General features: G+C 43.2%; 1 protein-coding gene across 1 annotated transcript; it reads right to left on the bottom strand.

The window, feature by feature from the left end:
• Positions 1-301: 301 nt before the first annotated feature.
• On the bottom strand, positions 302-17,840 carry SYNJ2BP (synaptojanin 2 binding protein). Its single transcript, XM_070758556.1, has 4 exons — positions 17,682-17,840; positions 8,067-8,203; positions 6,030-6,125; positions 302-3,676 (listed from the first exon to the last, which is right to left on the bottom strand). The coding sequence occupies exons 1-4, from the start codon at positions 17,743-17,745 to the stop codon at positions 3,530-3,532; spliced, it is 444 nt and encodes a 147-aa protein (XP_070614657.1). The 5' UTR covers positions 17,746-17,840; the 3' UTR covers positions 302-3,529.
• Between the last annotated feature and the right edge of the window lie 995 nt (positions 17,841-18,835).

The raw sequence follows: 18,835 nt of genomic DNA, 5'->3' as shown, positions 1-18,835 counted from the left end.
GGAATATTTGATACTGATTTTATTGCAATACATTTAGTGAGAAAGCTCTACCTGAATGTGATGCTTTGTGGACAGCACTTGAAGTCAGTAAGATTCTGTAGCCGTAACCAAATTAGTTTGGCCGAATAAATGTATCGTAGTCACTGACTTACAACTGTTTAGTGAACACTTGAAGTTATAACAGCACTGAAAAAAGTCACTTATAATCGATCATCACATCAATTGTTATAGCAATGGGGGTCACATGATTCCCATTTGCAACCTTCTCTAGCTTCTGATAAGCAAAGTCAAAAGAGGAAGCCATATTTATTTTATTTTATTTTATTATTTTTATTTATTTATTTATTTATTTGATTTGATTTGATTTGTATGTCGCCCCTCTCGGTAGACTTGCTTAAGGATGATTCACTTTAAAATAGAATAGAATAACAGAGTTGGAAGGGACCTTGGAGGTCTTCTAGTCCAACCCCCTACTTAGTCAGGAAACCCTACACCACTTCAGACAAATGGTTATCCATTCTTTGGAGCATTCAGGACGTCTGGAGGCAAGCTCTTCCACCAATTAATTGTTCTGTCAGGAAATTTCTCCTCACAGTTTGCTTCTCTCCTTGATTAGTTTCCACCCATTTCTTCTTGTCCTGTGCCCTGAGGTGCTTTGGAGAATAGTTTGACTCCCTCTTGTTTGTGGCAACCCACTGAGATAATAGAACACTGCTATCATGTCTTCCCTAGTCCTTCTTTTCATTAAACTCGACATACCTAGTTCCTGAAACCGTTCTTCATATATTTTAGCCTCCAGTCCCCTAATCACTTAAACATGGCAAAAAAAAAGGTTGTAAAATCAGACATAACTCACTTAAGAACACCTTGGTAACTATTGTGATCGTAACTCGATTATCTATATCACAGAAAATCCACAATACTATCGTGTTTGCCTGAAAATAAGCCCTCCCCCCAAAATAAACCTTCCCTCAAAAATTTCCTTTGGTTAAGGTTAGGGAGACACAGTTGGAAATCAGCAAGAGGAGCCCCATCTTGTTCCACGCGCTCCAAAATAAGATTTCCCCAAAAATAAGACCAAGTGCTTATTTGGGGGTTCAAAAATATATAAGGCAGGGTCTTATTTTGGAGGAAGCACGGTATACTTCCTTGCAACTAAACATTTCTGTTATCAGAGTTTCCCAGTTTGCATGTGTCCACAAAATTATACTGTTGTGATTGCACCGTACTTTTGAAAATTGTCTTTTCCGTCATAACAATACTAATAATCCCTCCAAATTGGAGAGGTCTCAGTGGTGTGGCTTAGGTCCTCATTACTGGAATAGGGTTCCCAATAAGGAATGACATTCCAGGTAAATGCAACTGGAGGGAGGACAGTCACCTTCCACTGTGCTAAAAGGATAGAAAGGGGAAAATACAGCAGGCAGGCACCAGTACAGTGGTACCTCTACCTACAAATGCCTCTACTTACTTTTCTAGATAAGAACCGGGGGTTCAAGATTTTTTTGCCTCTTCTCAAGAACCATTTTCCACTTACAAACCCGAGCCTCGGAAACTGTAACCAGAAAAGGTGGGGAGAGGCCTCTCTAGGAATCTCCTGGGAGGAAACAGGGCCGGAAAAGGTGGGGAGAAGCCACTTTCTAGAAATCTCCTGGGAGGAAACAGGGCTGGAAAAGGCAGGGAGAAGCCTCTGTGGGGCCTCCCTAGGAATCTCCTGGGAGGAAACAGGGCTGGAAAAGGCGGGGAGAAGCCACTTTCTAGAAATCTCCTGGAAGAAAACAGGGCCAGAAAAGGCGGAGAGAATCCTCTGTGGGATCTGTCTGGGAGGAAACAGAGCCTCCATCCTCCCAGTGGTTTCCCCAAACATTATTTGCTTTTACATTGATTCCTATGGGAAAAATTGCTTCTTCTTACAAACTTTTCTACTTAAGAACCTGGTCACGGAATGAATTAAGTTCATAAGTAGAGGTATCACTGTATATCTCAAGCATTCTCCTGCACAGAAGTATTGGAAATTTAAAAAGTTGGGGGGGAAAAACCCATTCAGAACATATTAAAGTTTTAAGAGGTACTGCACATACATTTTTTGGCATTAGGCATTTCTCATACATCAATTTTCCTTTGCAAAGTACAAAAACAGATTCCATTTCAGAACAAAATCAATGATACTTTAAGGAGTTTAAATCATTCAACTCTATGATAGTCAACGTACAAGGGTTTGCCATCTAGAAAGTGAAGGCAATCGTAGCTTTTGTCACTGTTTCACAGACTTTTCTTATATAAACATTGCTGCCTTGTTGCATGGCTAGAGAATTCCAGAGGTATAGTTCACTCTCCAACAAAAGAAATAACTATCATGAACATATACTGCTTTTTACTGGTAAGAGCTATCTGGCACTTCAGCAATTTAAGAAAAAAAATGTTTGACTACCCAAGTTATGTGGAAGAAAACTGCAGGGGTCTACTTTCCAGTGACAGCTTTCAATCCACAGAAAAAAGCAGTGCATTCTACCCAATTGTACAAAATAAACCATTGGCTGTTCACAATACTTGAACCTATCTATTCTTAGAGAGTAGAAAGGGATAACGTGTCAGCTTACCATGCTTAGGTTTGATGAAATGTTTTGTCTTATCAGCTGCAGAACCACTACAAAAATACAATTATGTTGAGCCATTATTTAAATAAAATTTAGTCTGCCCTGCCAAAATATTCTACTCGTTAACAAAAGATGTTTTCATTATCACTTTCATCTCTCATTATTATGGACAATGTTCTTGTCCGAAATAATCGACGGACACAATGAAAATGTGGAGATTAAAGATAAATCTGCAATTTTTAAAAAAATCAAATACCTCTTTCAATTTCACTCTTGATTTTGCACCTGCAATCTACAATACTCCTTTCAATCAGGCAAACCTGCTTTCTTGTATTTTCTTTCTTTCTTTTTTCTCAAGGACATTTCACTCCACCTGCGACCCAACCCTTCCCCACCATCAAAGCATAACTACGCTGCAGTTGCTCCAGGGGTTTCCTTCGCGTTTGAGAAGCAGTTTCACAAGTGGCAAAACAGATACCTGTCTTATCTCATCTATCAGGGTACATAACATACAAGCTCTGCTCCACTGCTTAGCTGCATGTGGAAAAAATTGTTGAGCACAGGAAAGCTCACAAGACAAAAAAATAATTCGGACCAATTTTTCTTCAGGGCCAGTGAAGTCAGATTGTCCAAGCTCATCAGTTTTCAGGTTGTAAGTGTATGAAATTTGAAACTCCCTAAGCAGCCAAAATGTTTACCGTGTTCTCCAGCCTTTCCCAAAGTGATACCCACCAGTTTGGAAATAATGGGAGTTGTAATCCAACATCCTCTGAAAGGCACCATGTTGGGGAAGGCTGCACTGACCAATGATTCTCTATTACTCCTTTCCCTATGTCAGTCCAGAGTAGGATTGTTGATTTCTTCTGTTTAAATTATTTTACAGATTATATTCATTTTTCCTAGACGCCAAGATCTTTGGAAAATGATGCTCATCACACCCGCTGTCGATATCTAAGGAAGGCCCATAATAGAGCTGCTGCTGCTGCTATGGCCATCCCTGGCACCAAAATCATAGCCAAAGGAACACCGCCTGGATCTCCATCTCCTCGGTGGCTTGAGGGACCATTCTGGGGCAGTAGCTGCAATCAGAAGGAGAAGAAAGGCATTAGCAGTTGAATCATACATGGTTCAACTTTCTAAGGAAATTTAGAATAATCAAGACCTATGTCTTCAAGCTGGCAAAATTGAAAGTTCTTCTCTTCTGAGGACGTGTTTAGCCAGGCTACTTTTGAAAGCTGGTGCCTGTCCTAATGCGATAAGTAGGATTCCCGTGTCATACTTGAGAGAGAAAGATAGAGGTCTTTAGGGAATTATGTTTCACCTTGGTTAATGGAAAACATAAAAAGATCTTTTCACACTCACTCTATGGAGGAAGCTTTAACCACCATTTTGATCAATCATTTCCATTTGCAATCACACCAAAACAAGCAGACAAAAGAAGTGTACTGCAATCTTTGAATAGAATCAAATAAAACTTCACTACATGCAATAATAGACATCCACATCTATGTAATATCTCTCTCTCTCTCTCTCTCTATCTCCCCCTCCCTCCCCCTCTCTCCCCTGAAAATTTTTCTAATAAAACTATAGGGATAAGTCCAAGCAGCTGCTAATTCGAAAGCTATCTATCTTTCTTTCTCTCAACATTAATTAAACCAGATTTTCCACAACATTTTGCCACTTGGTAGGTTACTTTAAGATCTGCTCGCTACACATAAAATTTATCAAAATGCCCAAGGAAACTTTACATTACATAACACATATACTAGTGTACATCAGCTTCATCAGACTGCTCTTGTTCAGATGTGTGGAACTACAAAAGTTCTTTGCATTCCCAACACATCTGAAGACCACATTAGGGAGATCTGACCCATGCTGATCACAATCAACTTCTGCTACTTATCTATCATCTTTCTACCTGATTTCTCTTCTCTACTTCTTGCCAAACTTACATTATAAGTATACTAATTTTTCTACACTGTGGATTTTACTTGGAGGGGCTATATGGCAGTATCGACAGTTTAAAGAACTTTTTCCCAGCATGGTGCTCCCCCCAAAATCCCTCAGTCTTTAGGAATGACTGTGAGGATGGGAAAAATAGTAGTACTGTGTTTTCCTGAAAATATTGTATTTTTCGGAATATAACTCACGCCAAAGTATAAGACGCACCTTAGTTTTGGGAGAGGAAAACAAGGAAAAAAGGCCTCTGTCCCCCAACAATTTTCCAAACAGCAAACAGATGATATACACTGTTTGCTGTGTATTTCTGTGCATGTGTACTTGCACAGTTTTTTTAAAAAACCACCCCTACTTCTTACTAAAGGCAAACATGAATTACTAGCACAAAATTACAGGATGAGAAGAGTTAATTATCTAAGGCTGTCCCACGGTAGTTTGCTTGATCCATAGAAATAGGAAAGAATTGGAGAAATGTACATTATGGCAGTATATTAACGCCAGAAAGTTTTATTAAATGTAGTCGCACTAACTCCTCCCAATTATTTAAATATATCTACTCCAAACATGACTAAGTCAGGGTTTAACTCAGCTGCCTTATCTTAATACTAACAGGACACTGTTACATTTCAGATTGTACTTGTACGGATGCTGTTAAAATAGATGTGGCTTTCTGGAAGTATAGTTATTCTCTGCTATATTTAAAAGAAGATACAATAGCACTGGGCCTCTTCAGATCAAGCATTTATTTTAAAAAGCTTCTCCATTTTGTTAATGAACAATGTTAAAGCAGTCCTTAAAAAATAAATTTAATCATGTGAACATTCTATAGACATTAATAGTTATTGACTTAACTACTTTCAGTTTCAGCAGTCCAACATTGTCAGCACACCACCTCCCAGCAATTTGCCTCCTTGCAGCTAGTTTCACTTTCAGTTCTAGCACTGCTGAATCAGCTGGTGGTTGGGAGGCTGATAATCAATTGCTTATGCTAACCAGCATCTGTGCTGCTTGCTGCAAGGAGGTAAATTTCTGGAAGGCAGAGGCCAATAAGGGTGGCTGGGTGGGGATACATTCTCTGTATAAGACGCGCCCATGTTTTCACCCTCTTTTGGGGGGGTGTGTGTAAAAAAGTGCATCTTATACTCTGAAAAATACAATAATATCCTATCTTATATTTTTTTGGACTCTAAACTAAGCACTTGGCCTTATTGTCAAACACTCAAAAGCCCAATTGGGCTTATTATCAAGGGCTGTCTTGTTTGGGGGGGAAACACGGTAGCTTGTACATCATATCCGGAGGACACCCACTTAGAAAGCAGTGGTTTATAACAAACATATTCAAAATCAATGGTTTTGTTCCTCATCCAAATCATACCAATCCAACTGTCTGGTATAGCTTGCAGTTTTCCTGAAGTAATTTCTCTGAAGCATTTAGTTCCAACAAGCCAAAACTAAGGAAGGATGCATACATACTCGGTGCTGAACTTTTAATGATACATTGTCACCAGCTGTCCTGAAAAGTTCCACAACGTTCTTGTGTAGCATGTTCTTCAACTCCTGATCATTAACCTGGGGAAAAACAAATGTAAAGCCAATTAGGTACTCATTAGTGATGGGCGAACCCAACAGTGTTCGGATTTGGCAAGTTTGGATGAACTTTACGCAAAATTCGGCCAAACCCGAACCGAACCCGAACCCGAACGGGGAATGTCTCCCACAAAGATATTCCGGGGGTGGAGCTTTGATGTCACCGGCAGGTTGCTAAGGATGCCAAGGTGATCACTTCCTGGATTCCATGGTTCGTGTTCAGCATACCGAACACCGCAAAATTTGGTATGGACCCGAATTGTGCGGGTTCGGTTCGCCCATCACTAGTACTCATCATAAAACTGCCTGAATACAAACCATCACTAAAGAACAAAAGCCTAATTAGAATGAATAATTCTATTCCATTAGTTACAAGACAATATTTAGTACAGACCATTTAAGTAATACATTCAAATTGTTTTAAGAGCTCCAGTTTTTTTCCCTATGTTTTCATTAACTGCCAGCATTCTGAATATATTCGGTACATAGAACAGTGTGCAGTAGAAACCAGAACTGTACCCAAGTATTTAAGAGCATGAGCTAGTATAGAATGCCACCAACTTCAAAGAGCTTAACATTGTTAAGAAATAGAAATGAAACTACAATCAATGTACAGACATAATGCTGTAAAACAAAGGCAGGTAATTAGTGACTCTTGTAGCCTCTTTTTGTAGTTTTTAGACCTTCTGGTGATGTTTACTGAAAACTGATATTACCTCCCTATCATTATGATAGAGGTTACACTTCAATTTTCACATGTCTCCCAACATAAACATAGTACAGAAAACAATGACAAAAAAAAATCCCAATTCCCTGTAAAAGTTCAACCCCACCCACCCATCTGAGATAATTGTAGCCCTTGTAATATTCAGAGTGATCCTTGTCTGAGTTGCCCAGACTCGAGTATAAAAAGGACATGATAGATGACTCTTCCTTCAAGCTCTGTTTACTAAAACTCCCCACATCTGCAAAAGCTGTAGATTCCTACAATTTAGTTAGCATACGTTTCACAGGATGAAGTACCATGTGCACATTTCAGAGAAGAACAGTTATACTTTTAAAGAGAAAAGCTCTTGGACTGAAGTTGTATATCGCTGTTGTATACCAGGACTACTATACCAAAACACAGACAGTGGGGCCAAGAAAAAGAAACAGCAATAGCATTTAGACTGACTGACTGACTGACTGACTGACTGACTGACTTACTTCTTACTTACTTACTTACTTACTTACTTATTTACTTACTTACTTACTTACTTACTTACTTACTTATTGGATTTGTATGCCGCCCCTCTCCGTAGACTCGGGGCGGCTAACAACAGTGGTAAAAACAACATGCGACAATCCAATACTAAAACAGCTAAAAACCCTTATTATAAAACTAATCATACATACAAACATACCATGCATAAATTGTAGCAGCCTAGGGGGAAAGAATATCTCAGTTCCCCCATGCCTGACGGCAGAGGTGGGTTTTAAGGAGCTTACGAAAGGCAAGGAGGGTGGGGGCTATTCTAATCTCTGGGGGGAGTTGGTTCCAGAGGGCCGGGGCCGCCACAGAGAAGGCTCTTCCCCTGGGTCCCGCCAAACGACATTGTTTAGTTGATGGGACCTGGAGAAGGCCCACTCTGTGCCTCTTCCTATTGTTTTACGGTACTCTGAACAGTTTACAAATAGCAACAATACCGTAGTTAGAAAAGATCCGGATTAGATTGGGGAAATCTGAATATATATATAACGGAATGATATATCAATAAAATTTTGGTCTTGAATTTTTGAACAGTTTAGAGATACAGATTGGATGGGTTTACAGAGACAGCTAGTATTGTGAAGAGATTGTAAATGCTTCTACACCATTCTCCGCCTGCCCTACCACCCCACCTTCCATGAAACAATTTCACAGGACAGAATTAAAGTATTTACTGCTAAAATCTTGTCTCCTTCCTGAAGGCGCCCATCAAGTGCAGCAGCTCCATTTTCTTTGATCCGGCTAACGTAGATGCCACTGTCATTGGCGATATACTGCTGATCAGTCCCGCCAATAATATTAAATCCCAAGCCTAAGAAAAATATCAAAAGGAAAAAGGTTTTAAAAAAATGAGATCACTCTCTAGCCCAACGCTAGCAAGAAAGAAAGAACTCAAAACAATGAAAACTATTTCTTTCAACTGTAATAAAGCTTCTTGAACCAAAGTAAACAGCAAATGGCAATTATGCATATTTGATTTTTATTTTCAATACTGGTCATTTTCATTAGTCTGGATGGCAGCACTCAGCATGCCCTAACTGATCATCAGGTTAAATTTAGTTGGACTCCTTGATATTCAGTTAGAGGCTACATCAGGAAGTTGTGTTTTTTTTACAGACATTAATATAGCTTTTGTGCTATTGTGCAAAAAATAATAATACAGTGGTACCTCTATTTAAGGAACCCTCTACTTAAGAACGTTTCTAGATAAGAACCAGGTGTTCAAGATTTTTTTGCGTCTACTTAAGAACCTGGAAAAATTTCCCAGGAAATTTGAGAGTGGCATGAAGGCCCGGCCAGTTTTCTGCCATTCCCTCTTAAATCTCGGCCATCTGGGCTGCCAGAGGAGCCTTTTGGTGGCGCTTAAGGAAGCTTTGGCAGTCCAGAGCGAACAAAGCATTTTCCTTTCTCAGGGCTCTTGGACAGGGAATAAACCTCTGCCAGCGCCCAGAGAAAAGAAACTCTCCCTTCGCTCTGGGCAGCCGAGGAGTCACCAGTGAAGAAAAGGCGCCAGCTACAAGCGAGAGGAGAGGGAAGCCCTTCAGCATGGGAAGGAAGAGGTAGCAGGTAGCAGCAGCAGCAGCCAGTGTATGGGAGGCAGCCTCGCACCAGGTGTATTGGAGGCTCGTGCTCCTCCTCGCCACCTCAGAGTCCCTCTTTTTTTTTTTTAAGCCTTAAAGTTTTGGATTTTTTTGATTCCCCTCACTTCACCTTCCTTCAGCAGCGACTCCCCTCCTCCTCTTCTTTCTCCTCCTCCTCCCACCCAAATTCCGAGATTTTATTTCTTTCCTAATGGTTTTGCATGCATTATTTGCTTTTACAGTGATTCCTATGGGAAAAATTGCTTCTACTTAAGAACGTTTCTATTTAAGAACCTGGTCACAGAACGAATTAAGTTCTTAAGTAGAGGTACCACTGTACTGACTTGGCTATGTAACTACTCGGAGTCAACCTAAAGATGTTTTTACTTTATCTGATCTTTCATAGATTTCAGGAATGCCAACTCCAGCCAGCTGAGGACATATTAAGTTAATTTCTTAATATGTTTAAGTTAGATTAGGAAAACTTTTTTCTGAAACTGCACAAATATCGTTATATCGTATAAGGCACGGAATGGGCAATTTGCCACAGGCAACTCACCATAGCCAACTTGCCATGGAACAATTTGCCTCAGAAAAACTCAACAATTCAATTATATGTTGTAGGCCGCCCCAAGTTCTCAGAGAGGTGCGGCATATAAATTAGATAGATGGATGGATGGATTAGATAGATAGATAGATAGATAGAGAGAGAGAGAGAGAGAGAGAGAGAGAGAGAGAGAGAGAGAGAGATTAGATAGACAGACAGACAAAGAAACAAACAAACAAACACAATTTTATTATTTAAAATTATTTAAAAATTATTTTCATTTTTGTCATTCACATTTCATTCTGTCCCTCCTCTGGCATAAATTCTTTAATTATGACATTCTACCATTTCTTTGTAATCTTAATGTAAGTCTTGTTCCAAGGCAAATTGTCCCATGGGGAGTTGGCCCTGGCAAGTTGTCCTGCAAGGAGTTGGTTGTGGTGAGTTGTCCCTCAAACTAGCAGTTCGCAGACCAGATGCCATGCCCACACCAGCAATGTGAAGGGGGAAAATGTCACAAAATATCATGTGAGAGCAACGCGAATCACAAGTTTGACACCCGTGTCCTAGCCCCTACAAGGCAATACTAAGCTAAACAGTTGTTTCAGATACAAGTTGTAAGATATGAGATACAAGTTGTGTGTCATTATCTGATTTAACTTTAGTAAACTATTAAATGACTATAAAAAGTAAAGTATTGGAAAATATTTTTCAACTAATGAACAATACACTATGGATACACAGAATTTTTGTTTTGATTTGGTTTTAATAGTTGTGATTTTAATATTTGTTGATGTTTTATCTTTTGGTTAAGAGCTGCCCAGAGTTTAATGCAAGATGGGCAGATACATATACAGTACAGTATATTGCAATAGTGGTGACTATCTGTAGCCCGGGTGTAGGATGAAAGTGAAGGTTTGTTCTCTAAGCTTGTGGGTTGGTTTCTGAACATTTTGTTACCAGGCTAGGTAACATCTTAAGTGGAGTTTAAGGGATGTCAGGGTTCTTGTAAGGGCTTTAGGTGTGGATGTGTCAATTCAATTCAATTCAATTTATTAGATTTGTATGCCGCCCCTTTTCAAAGACAAGCGAGGGTCTTGTGATGGTTCAGCTGTGCATCATCAGTGAACCTTGTGATGGGTCTGATATACGTTTGAAATAAATATGTCTCTAAAGGCAACTGAATACACAAGACGAAGATGCCCAAAGAACGCAGCAATAATGTACTTTCAACAGCCTTGTGAAGAAGGAAAGAGGAGTCATATAAATGGAAGATATTTGTCCCAAGTAAAAATTGTTAAATGACTTTTTATTATCGGGAGTAAAAACAAATTCCAGCCATTTCTGCCTACTATACAACTAGAGAAACTGGGAATAATATTATTGAATTCGGTAGGGAGAAATCATGTTACTGCCATCCCAGAATAAACCTTCACTTGTAAGACTGCGACACATCAAGTGTTCTTTCTACTGGTCACAATGGATTAAAATTTACATTCTTGCATACCTTTAAACTAAGAAATGCTTTAATCTGGGGCATAAGTATCAAATGACATCCCCTTTCTTTGAGATAAGATATACAATTGTCACTCATCACTCTTTCTCCTCTGCATAATTTCACTGCTTCATAATAACCAAAACAATATCCAGCATATATAGATTGCAAACACATACTGATTTAAAAGAGATAGAGATAATCATAAAAATGAAGGCCTTCATTTAGTCCTTATAAGGCACATATTTATTTCTGGACTAATATCTGACTAATGCTTGATATTCCACTAAGTGTCACTAATGTCCAGTAGGGTTTTCATGTACCCCTAATTAAAACTATACATTGCAATTTTAAGATTTTGTTTTTTGTTATTTAGTGCCTACCCATTAAAAAAAACACACAACCACCATGAATTCTACTAGAGTAAGTGGAATGTTGATATTAAACTTAGCAATTTTGGAAATGCATGGATGGGAATGTAGGCTATAAATATATTTAATATAAGCATAAACACTGTCATACCATGGTTTATTATATAACAAATGAATCAAATTACCCAGACTGTAAGTACGAAACCAGCAAAAGTAAAAAATTTAAAACTACAGTGACTCAATAATTCATGGTTGGGTTTCTCTTGCATGTGCTTTTGATCCAAACAAGGATTAAACTGATTTTTTAAAAAATGTTTGCCCTTTAATTGCAGGTTATAATCCCAAGAATGCCTTTATTTCTTCTCTTGCCATTTCAATTCTTTTAGCAAAGAAACCTAAAGTGATGTACAGTGATCCCCCGGTTATTGCGTCCCCGACCATTGCGAACAGGGTAATTCGCGATTTTTCAACCCGGAAGTCAAAATACCATCTACGCATGCGTGCCGGGCACGCATGCGTAGATGGCAGCGGCTTCCCTGGGTCTTCCCCCTCTTGCTGGCGTCAGCGAGGAGTTTCCCCACCGCCCACGCAAACTCCTCGCTGCCGCTCGCCCGCCCTTCGCCTGCCCACGCCGTTCGCTCCCCCCTCTTGCTGTCGGGAGGGCGAGAAGCCCTCCCCAGCACCCGCTCGCCCGCCCTTCGCCCTGGCGGAGAAATTCCAGCCCCCACCTGGTCCCGCCCGATCCTCCTCCCTGAGGCAGCTCGCCCTCCCATGGCCGCTTCCTCCACCCTCTATTGCAAGCCTCTCTCCTCCCATATTCTGCCCCCCTCCCAGCTTCCAAGCCGCATTCGCCTTCCTCCGCCACCACCAGCATCCAGCTCCCGGCCAAGCAGCCAGGAAAGCCGAGCCGGGCGTGGCGGGGAACATCGGCGCGGGAGGCAGGAGACGGCCGCCGTCACCGCCATACGCGGCTCGGCTTCCCTGGCTGCTGCTCCGGTCGCCCGATCGTCTCCTGCCTCCCGTGCCGATGTTCCCTGCCAAGCCTGGCTCGGATTCCCTGGCTGCTTGGCCGGGGGGGGGGGGGCTCGGCCGAAAGGAGCTGGAGACGCAGAGCTGAACACACCCCTTCATCCCCAAAGGCCGGCCTTTTTGTCTGGGAGGGAAGATGACGTGCCGGTGGCACAGGGGCGAGGGGCGGGAGGCAAATCGCTGCGTCTCCAGCCCCTTTTGGCCGAGCCCCCCCCCCTCCGGCCAAGCAGCCAGGGAAGCCGAACTGGGCTTGGCGGGGAACATCGGCACGGGAGGCAGCTTCTGCCGGACATGGGCAATGGGCGGGACAGAGAAGCGGGGAGAATCAGGAGGCTCCTTTGGCAGCTGGGGGCTGCCTGGCTTTGTTGTTTTGGCTGCAGCGGGTGCCAGGCAGCCTCCAGCCGCCAAAGGAACCTCCTGATTCTTCCCGCTTCTCTGTCCCGCCCATTGCCCGTGTCTGGCAGAAGCTGCTGCCTTATTGCTCTTTGCCGGCGGGATGCAAAGTGCTGGGGTGGGAGGGTGTCCTGACAGCCCCCCCACCCATATGCTTCGCCTCCCGCCGGGCAAGAGCGCTCGGGTGGCAACTTCTTCTAGATACGGGCGATGGGCGGGACAGAGAAGCGGGGAGAATCAGGAGGTTCCTTTGGCGGCTGGAGGCTGCCTGTCACCCGCTGCAGCCAAAACAACAAAGCAGGGCAGCCCCCAGCTGCCAAAGGAGCCTCCTGATTCTCCCCGCTTCTCTGTCCCGCCCATTGCCCGTATCTAGAAGAAGCTGCCACCCGAGCGCTCTTGCCCGGCGGGAGGTGAAGCATTGGGGTGGGGGGGCTGTCAGGACACTCCCCCACCCCAGCACTTTGCATCCCGCCGGCGAAGAGCAATCAGGTGACGGAAGGCAGCCGCTTGGGCCGAGAGGAGCCGGCCTTGATCCGCCAACGCGCGCTACGATCTTCCGGGCCAGCCAGGCTCAGCGGATCAAGGCCGGCTCCTCTCGGCCCAAGCGGCTGCCTTCCGTCACTGAGCCTGGCTCGCCCGGAAGATCGTAGCGCCCGTTGGCTGCAGCGGCGAGCGATTTCGCCGCCGGTGCAGCCAACGCGCGCTACGATCTTCCGGGCCAGCCAGGCTCAGCGGATCAAGGCCGGCTCCTCTCGGCCCAAGCGGCTGCCTTGATCCGCTGAGCCTGGCTCGCCAGGAAGATCGTAGCGCGCGTTGGAGACAGGCTTTGAGTTTTGGCTGCGGGGCGTGGGAGTTAGGAAAGTCCTACTTCTCCCCCCGCAGCCAAAACTCAAAGCCTGTCTCCTGCTGCCCGGTTTAGCCAGGACACGAGCAGCGAAATGACTTGGAGGAATGGTTTCAGCTTCACATTCCTCCAAGTCATTTCGCCGCTCGTGTCCTGGCTAAACCGGGCAGCAGGAGACAGGCGGTGGGCTGGGAGCCGCAGGCGAAAGGAGCTCGGGCATTGTTCTCCGGACCCCGCCCGCAGCCTGGAGAGGAAAAGGGCCGCCGCGGGGCTGAGCGGGCGGGGTCCGGAGAACAATGCCTGGCGCCGCGCTCCGATGCCCGAGCTCCTTTCGCCTGCGGCTCCCAGCAGCACTTTGAATCCAGCAGCTTCTGCTGGATACGGGCGGTGGGTGGGACGAGCAGCGCGGAAGCCAGGGGCTGTGGCAGCTCGCCCCCCCATCGCCCGTATCCAGCAGAAGCGGTGGGATTCAAAGGGATTCAAGGCTAACTTCTGCGCTTGGCTTGAGGACTCAGCTCGGAAGCTGCACGGGTGTTTTAAAAGGTCTCCGCCGGCATGGGGGGCTTCCTACCACCTCCCGAACCCCCAACTCGGGTTTGGGGGGGTGCTAAGAAGCCCCCCATGCCGGCGGAGACCTTTTAAAACACCCGTGCAGCTTCCGAGCTGAGTCCTCAATCTTCGGCTCCTCGCTAGCGCTGCGGAAGTAAAAATACCATCTGCACATGCGCAGATGGTGTTTGTACTTCCGCAGCGCTACTTCGCGAAAACCCGCTCGTTGCGGGGGTTCCTGGAACGGAACCCTCGCAACGAGCGGGGGATCACTGTATTTAGAACATAAGAGTAGTATTCCTAGGCAGCACAGCATTAATATGATCTCAGGGAGAATGTTACTGTTGACTTCAAAATGTGAGAAAAGTACAGTAATATCAAACTTTTAACTGTAAAGGCATAAACAACAGTATTAAGCATAAACTGTCAGACAGAAATTTAAAAAGCAACCTGTAAATCTGAATAGATTAGGCATCACATATATTCACTTCAAATCTTTGTACACAGAGAAAAACAAAGGGTTTATTTATACAATTAAAGACTTTTTTTTTGTTCCAATAAACTTGGAATAAGGCAGACAGGAATCCTCTGTTTTTCATGAGAATCATCCATAAGTAATGAGTAAGAATTTACTTTACTTTACTTTAAGAAAGACCTAAACAACTGTGAAATGGAGTTCAGCCCAGAACAAGTCCAGGATGCTAATCTATAAACTGTTCTCACTGGTCAAGTTGATTGGAGCTTCCAAGGGTGGTAATTGTGCAACATCTGGAAGACCACAAATTTTAAACCAGTCCTTCTTAACTCTTGTTGTAATCTCCAGTGTGAACATCAGATTATAGGATGAGATTCAAATAGAAGTCTCTCTCCCATATTTTCAGCATAACCAACCTCTCCCCAACCTTCCATTTCCCTTTATAGTGTAAATTCTGTATGCCTACTCCAGGTTTAATGGGAACTGAAGAAGCTACTTGGGATGGAAACCAAAATGTCTTCAAGGAAAAACAAGAAAGTCCAGCTGCCTCCTGAAAAAGCACCTTTGGGACAACCATGACCTGGATTCAGACTTTCCACAGACATGTTTAATAGGAATTGACTATGGAGATTCTTGGTCATCCAGGTTGTCCTAAAGTGCTTTTTCAAAAGGCAACTGGCCTTAGTTTTCCTTGAAGATGTTTTGCTTCTGACCCAAGAAGCTTCTTCAGTTCTGACTGAACAGTACAGGACGGCAACATTTATATTTATATAGTGTGCAGCAGCAGCCAAAACAGCCAATGCAATCCTAAATTGCATTAACAGAGGGATACAATCAAGATCAAGTGAGGTACTAATACCACTCTTAGTAAGACCACACCAGTTTTAGTCGCCACTCTATTAAAAAAAATTGTTAAAACTCTAGAAAGAATGCAGAAAAGCATATCAAAGACGATTAGGGGACTGGAGACTAAAACACATCAAGAATGGTTACAGGAACTGGTCATGACTAGTCTAGTCTCCAGGGGAGACATGATAGTAGTGTTCCAATACTTGAGGGGCTGTCACAGAGATGAGAGTGGTCAACCTATTTTTCAAAGCAACTGAAGGTTAGAGAAGCAATGGATAAAAACTTAACCTGGAAATAAGGAGATTTTTTCTGAAGTGAGAACAATCAATTAATTACTGCTGAACTGCCTTCCACTGAAAACTTGTATGCTGCACATCAAAAAAAGAGGGCCGTGCAAATATTTACCGACCCCTCGCGTCCTGGACATAAATTGTTTCAACTACTATCCTCAAAACGACGCTATAGAGCACCAAGACAACTAGACACAAGAACAGGTTTTTCCCCAAACGCCATCACTTTGCTAAACAAATAATTTCCTCACCACTGCCAAACTATTCACTAAGGCTGCATTACTATTACCATTAGTCTTCTCACTGTTCCTATCACCCATCTCCTCCCACTTATGACTGTATGACGGTAACTTGTTGCTTGTATCCTTACCATTTATATCAATGTTTCCTGATTGCTTATTTGTACCCTATGACAACCAGTTAAGTGTTGCACCTCATGTATCTTCTTTTATGTACACTGAGAGCATACGTACCAATGACAAATTATTTGTGTGTCTAATCACACTTGTCCAATAGAGAATTCTTTATTGGGCAAGTGTGATTGGACATACAAGGAATTTGTCTTTGGTGCATATGCTCTCAGTGTACATAAAAGAAAAAGATACATTTGTCAAGAATCATGAGGGACAGCACTTAATGATTGTCATAGGGGTCAAATAAGCAATGAAGAAACAATCAATATTAATTAAAAAACCTTAAGCATACAAGCAACAAGTTACTCATACAGATAAAGAATTATATTCTATTCTATTCTATGCAATAGCTTGCCTTCAGAAGTTATGGAAGTTTCATCACTGGAGGCTTTTCAAGAAGAACCTGGATGGCCATCTGTCAGAAATGGGGTAGGGTCTCCTGCTTGGGGGGGGGGGGGGGTACCAGGGGGAGTTTGGACCAGATGACCTACAAGGTTCCTTCCAACTCTGCTATTCTAATCCAGTGTTTCCCAACCTTGGCAACTAGAAGATATTTGGACTTCAACTCCCAGAATTCCCCAGCCAGCGAATGCGGCTGGGGAATTCTGGGAGTTGAAGTCCAAATATCTTCAAGTTGCCAAGGTTGGGAAACACTGTTCTAATCTATATTTCTTGCAGTCATCTAGTTTAATAGGCATTCCATACAGTGCTGCAGCTTCAACGTAGCCGCCATGATCACCTAAAAAGGCCCTATATTTTTTTGCATCAACCGCACACCCCTTAGAGTTCAGTTTCAAGGGAAACCTGTTCTTTGAAGATTAAACTCTTTAAAAGTTATATTATTTTACTGAAAGAGTTCCAGCGGACGTGGTTGGTAAATCCACAGTAACTGAATTTAAACATGCCTGGGATAAACATATATCCATCCTAAGATAAAATACAGGAAATAGTATGAGGGGAGACTAGATGGACCGTGAGGTCTTTTTCTGTCGCCAATCTTCTATGTTTCTATGTTTCTAAAAGCAACTCTGCAGCGCTTCGCTAGAGGGGCTTCCTTTCCTATGCAGAGGATCCGAAGCAGCTCTTTTCAGGAGCAAAAGTGCCAGAGAGACATGCTGCTTCTAAGCGGTGTGGCTTCCCCGGGACCCTCCTTCGTATTTCGGTGGTTTCTCTCCCCCGTCCCCCCACCCCCGCCATGACAAAACCCAGCGTGGCGCTCGCCTGCCCCAGAGCCTAGCCGCAGCTAGAGCACCAGGCAGCAAGGGCAAGTTGCATTAACCCAGGGCTAGGCAATGTGGGCTCTTCAATTCCCAGGATTCATGAGTCAATCATGCCAGCTCAGGAATTCTGGGAGTTGAAGTCCACAGGTCATTAAGAAGAGCCAACTTTGCCTTCCCCTGCAAGTTTAAGCTAAAGGCAGCGGGGGAAGCTCCCGGGTTTGCGGATTTTTATACCTGAAGGTCCTCGGGTGAGATGGATCACTTCCTCCGACAACAGATAGTCCACCCCTCCGTTCATGCTGCGCTCTCCTGCGGAATCTCTGACCGGCGCCCTCTTGCTCCGCCCAGCGAGCCCTTGAAGGTGAACCCAGCCAAGGCAAAGTCGAGGCGGAAGGGGAGGTGGCTTAATGCGACACTTTCACTTTCATCAACTTCGCAAACCGGAAAAATGAGGGCGGGCTGCTAAGAATTCTGGGGCTTGTGGTCCTCTCCTTGCTACTCCCGTCGATTTTACTGGGGGTGGGCGGTTATCACTATCACATATTGGCTACCTTCTAATGTAGTAGTGCCGGCTTCTATCCAATATAGGTAGTAATTATATAATGCTGGTTTCTACCGTACAATATTTTAATTCTAGAGTTTGAATTGCTCTGTGTCTTCTTCCAAAATCCTTTTTTTTTGGGGGGGGGGGGGGTATTATGATAGTGAATTCGATAACACGTGATCAGCGAAACTTATATCGTAGCATTTACTTTAAGTGCACGCGTCACTGTGGTTACTAAGGGGCGTGCATAGGTGCACCAGCGTGCCTACCGTCCCCTGTCCTAATGTACTAGTATCATGTATATAAACATTGTTATATCTTTGTATACTACCAATACGTACTTGACTAAATAAGTAAGTAAGTAAGTAAGTAAGTAAGTAAGTAAGTAAGTAAGTAAGTAAGTAAGTAAGTAAGTAAGTAAGTAAAGAAATGGTGGTACTGTGCTACAATACAGTCCTCACTTTCTGCATTTTAGCTAAAAGTTGGAGGGAAGGGTAAAAATCACATAATTAGTATTTTGACATATTTTGTTACTTTCTCTCCCCTCCCGCACTCCAGACAATCATGAAAAAACTGCAGTTGCCAAATGGTTACTTATATTATTTTTCTGTGGCAATTCTTTGAAATCAAAATTGCCTTTTTCCAGAGAGAACACACACACACCTCTCTAAATGAAGTTGCCATTCCAAAAAAGATCAAAGGCCATGCTTCTTATCTCCTACAGATTAGAAGAGGAGCCTGGTATAGTGCATCTCTAAGAAAGGAAGAATTTAGTCTCTTAAGTATCTCTACTAGAGTGCTGGTTATGTAATGGATCGTTGTGGGTAACTTTATAACAGTTATC

This window comes from Erythrolamprus reginae, chromosome 1 (genome assembly GCF_031021105.1).
Source record: "Erythrolamprus reginae isolate rEryReg1 chromosome 1, rEryReg1.hap1, whole genome shotgun sequence".
Classification (NCBI taxonomy): domain Eukaryota; kingdom Metazoa; phylum Chordata; class Lepidosauria; order Squamata; family Dipsadidae; genus Erythrolamprus; species Erythrolamprus reginae.
Note: the sequence above shows the minus strand (reverse complement) of the source record. Positions and strands in the feature narration are given on the sequence as shown.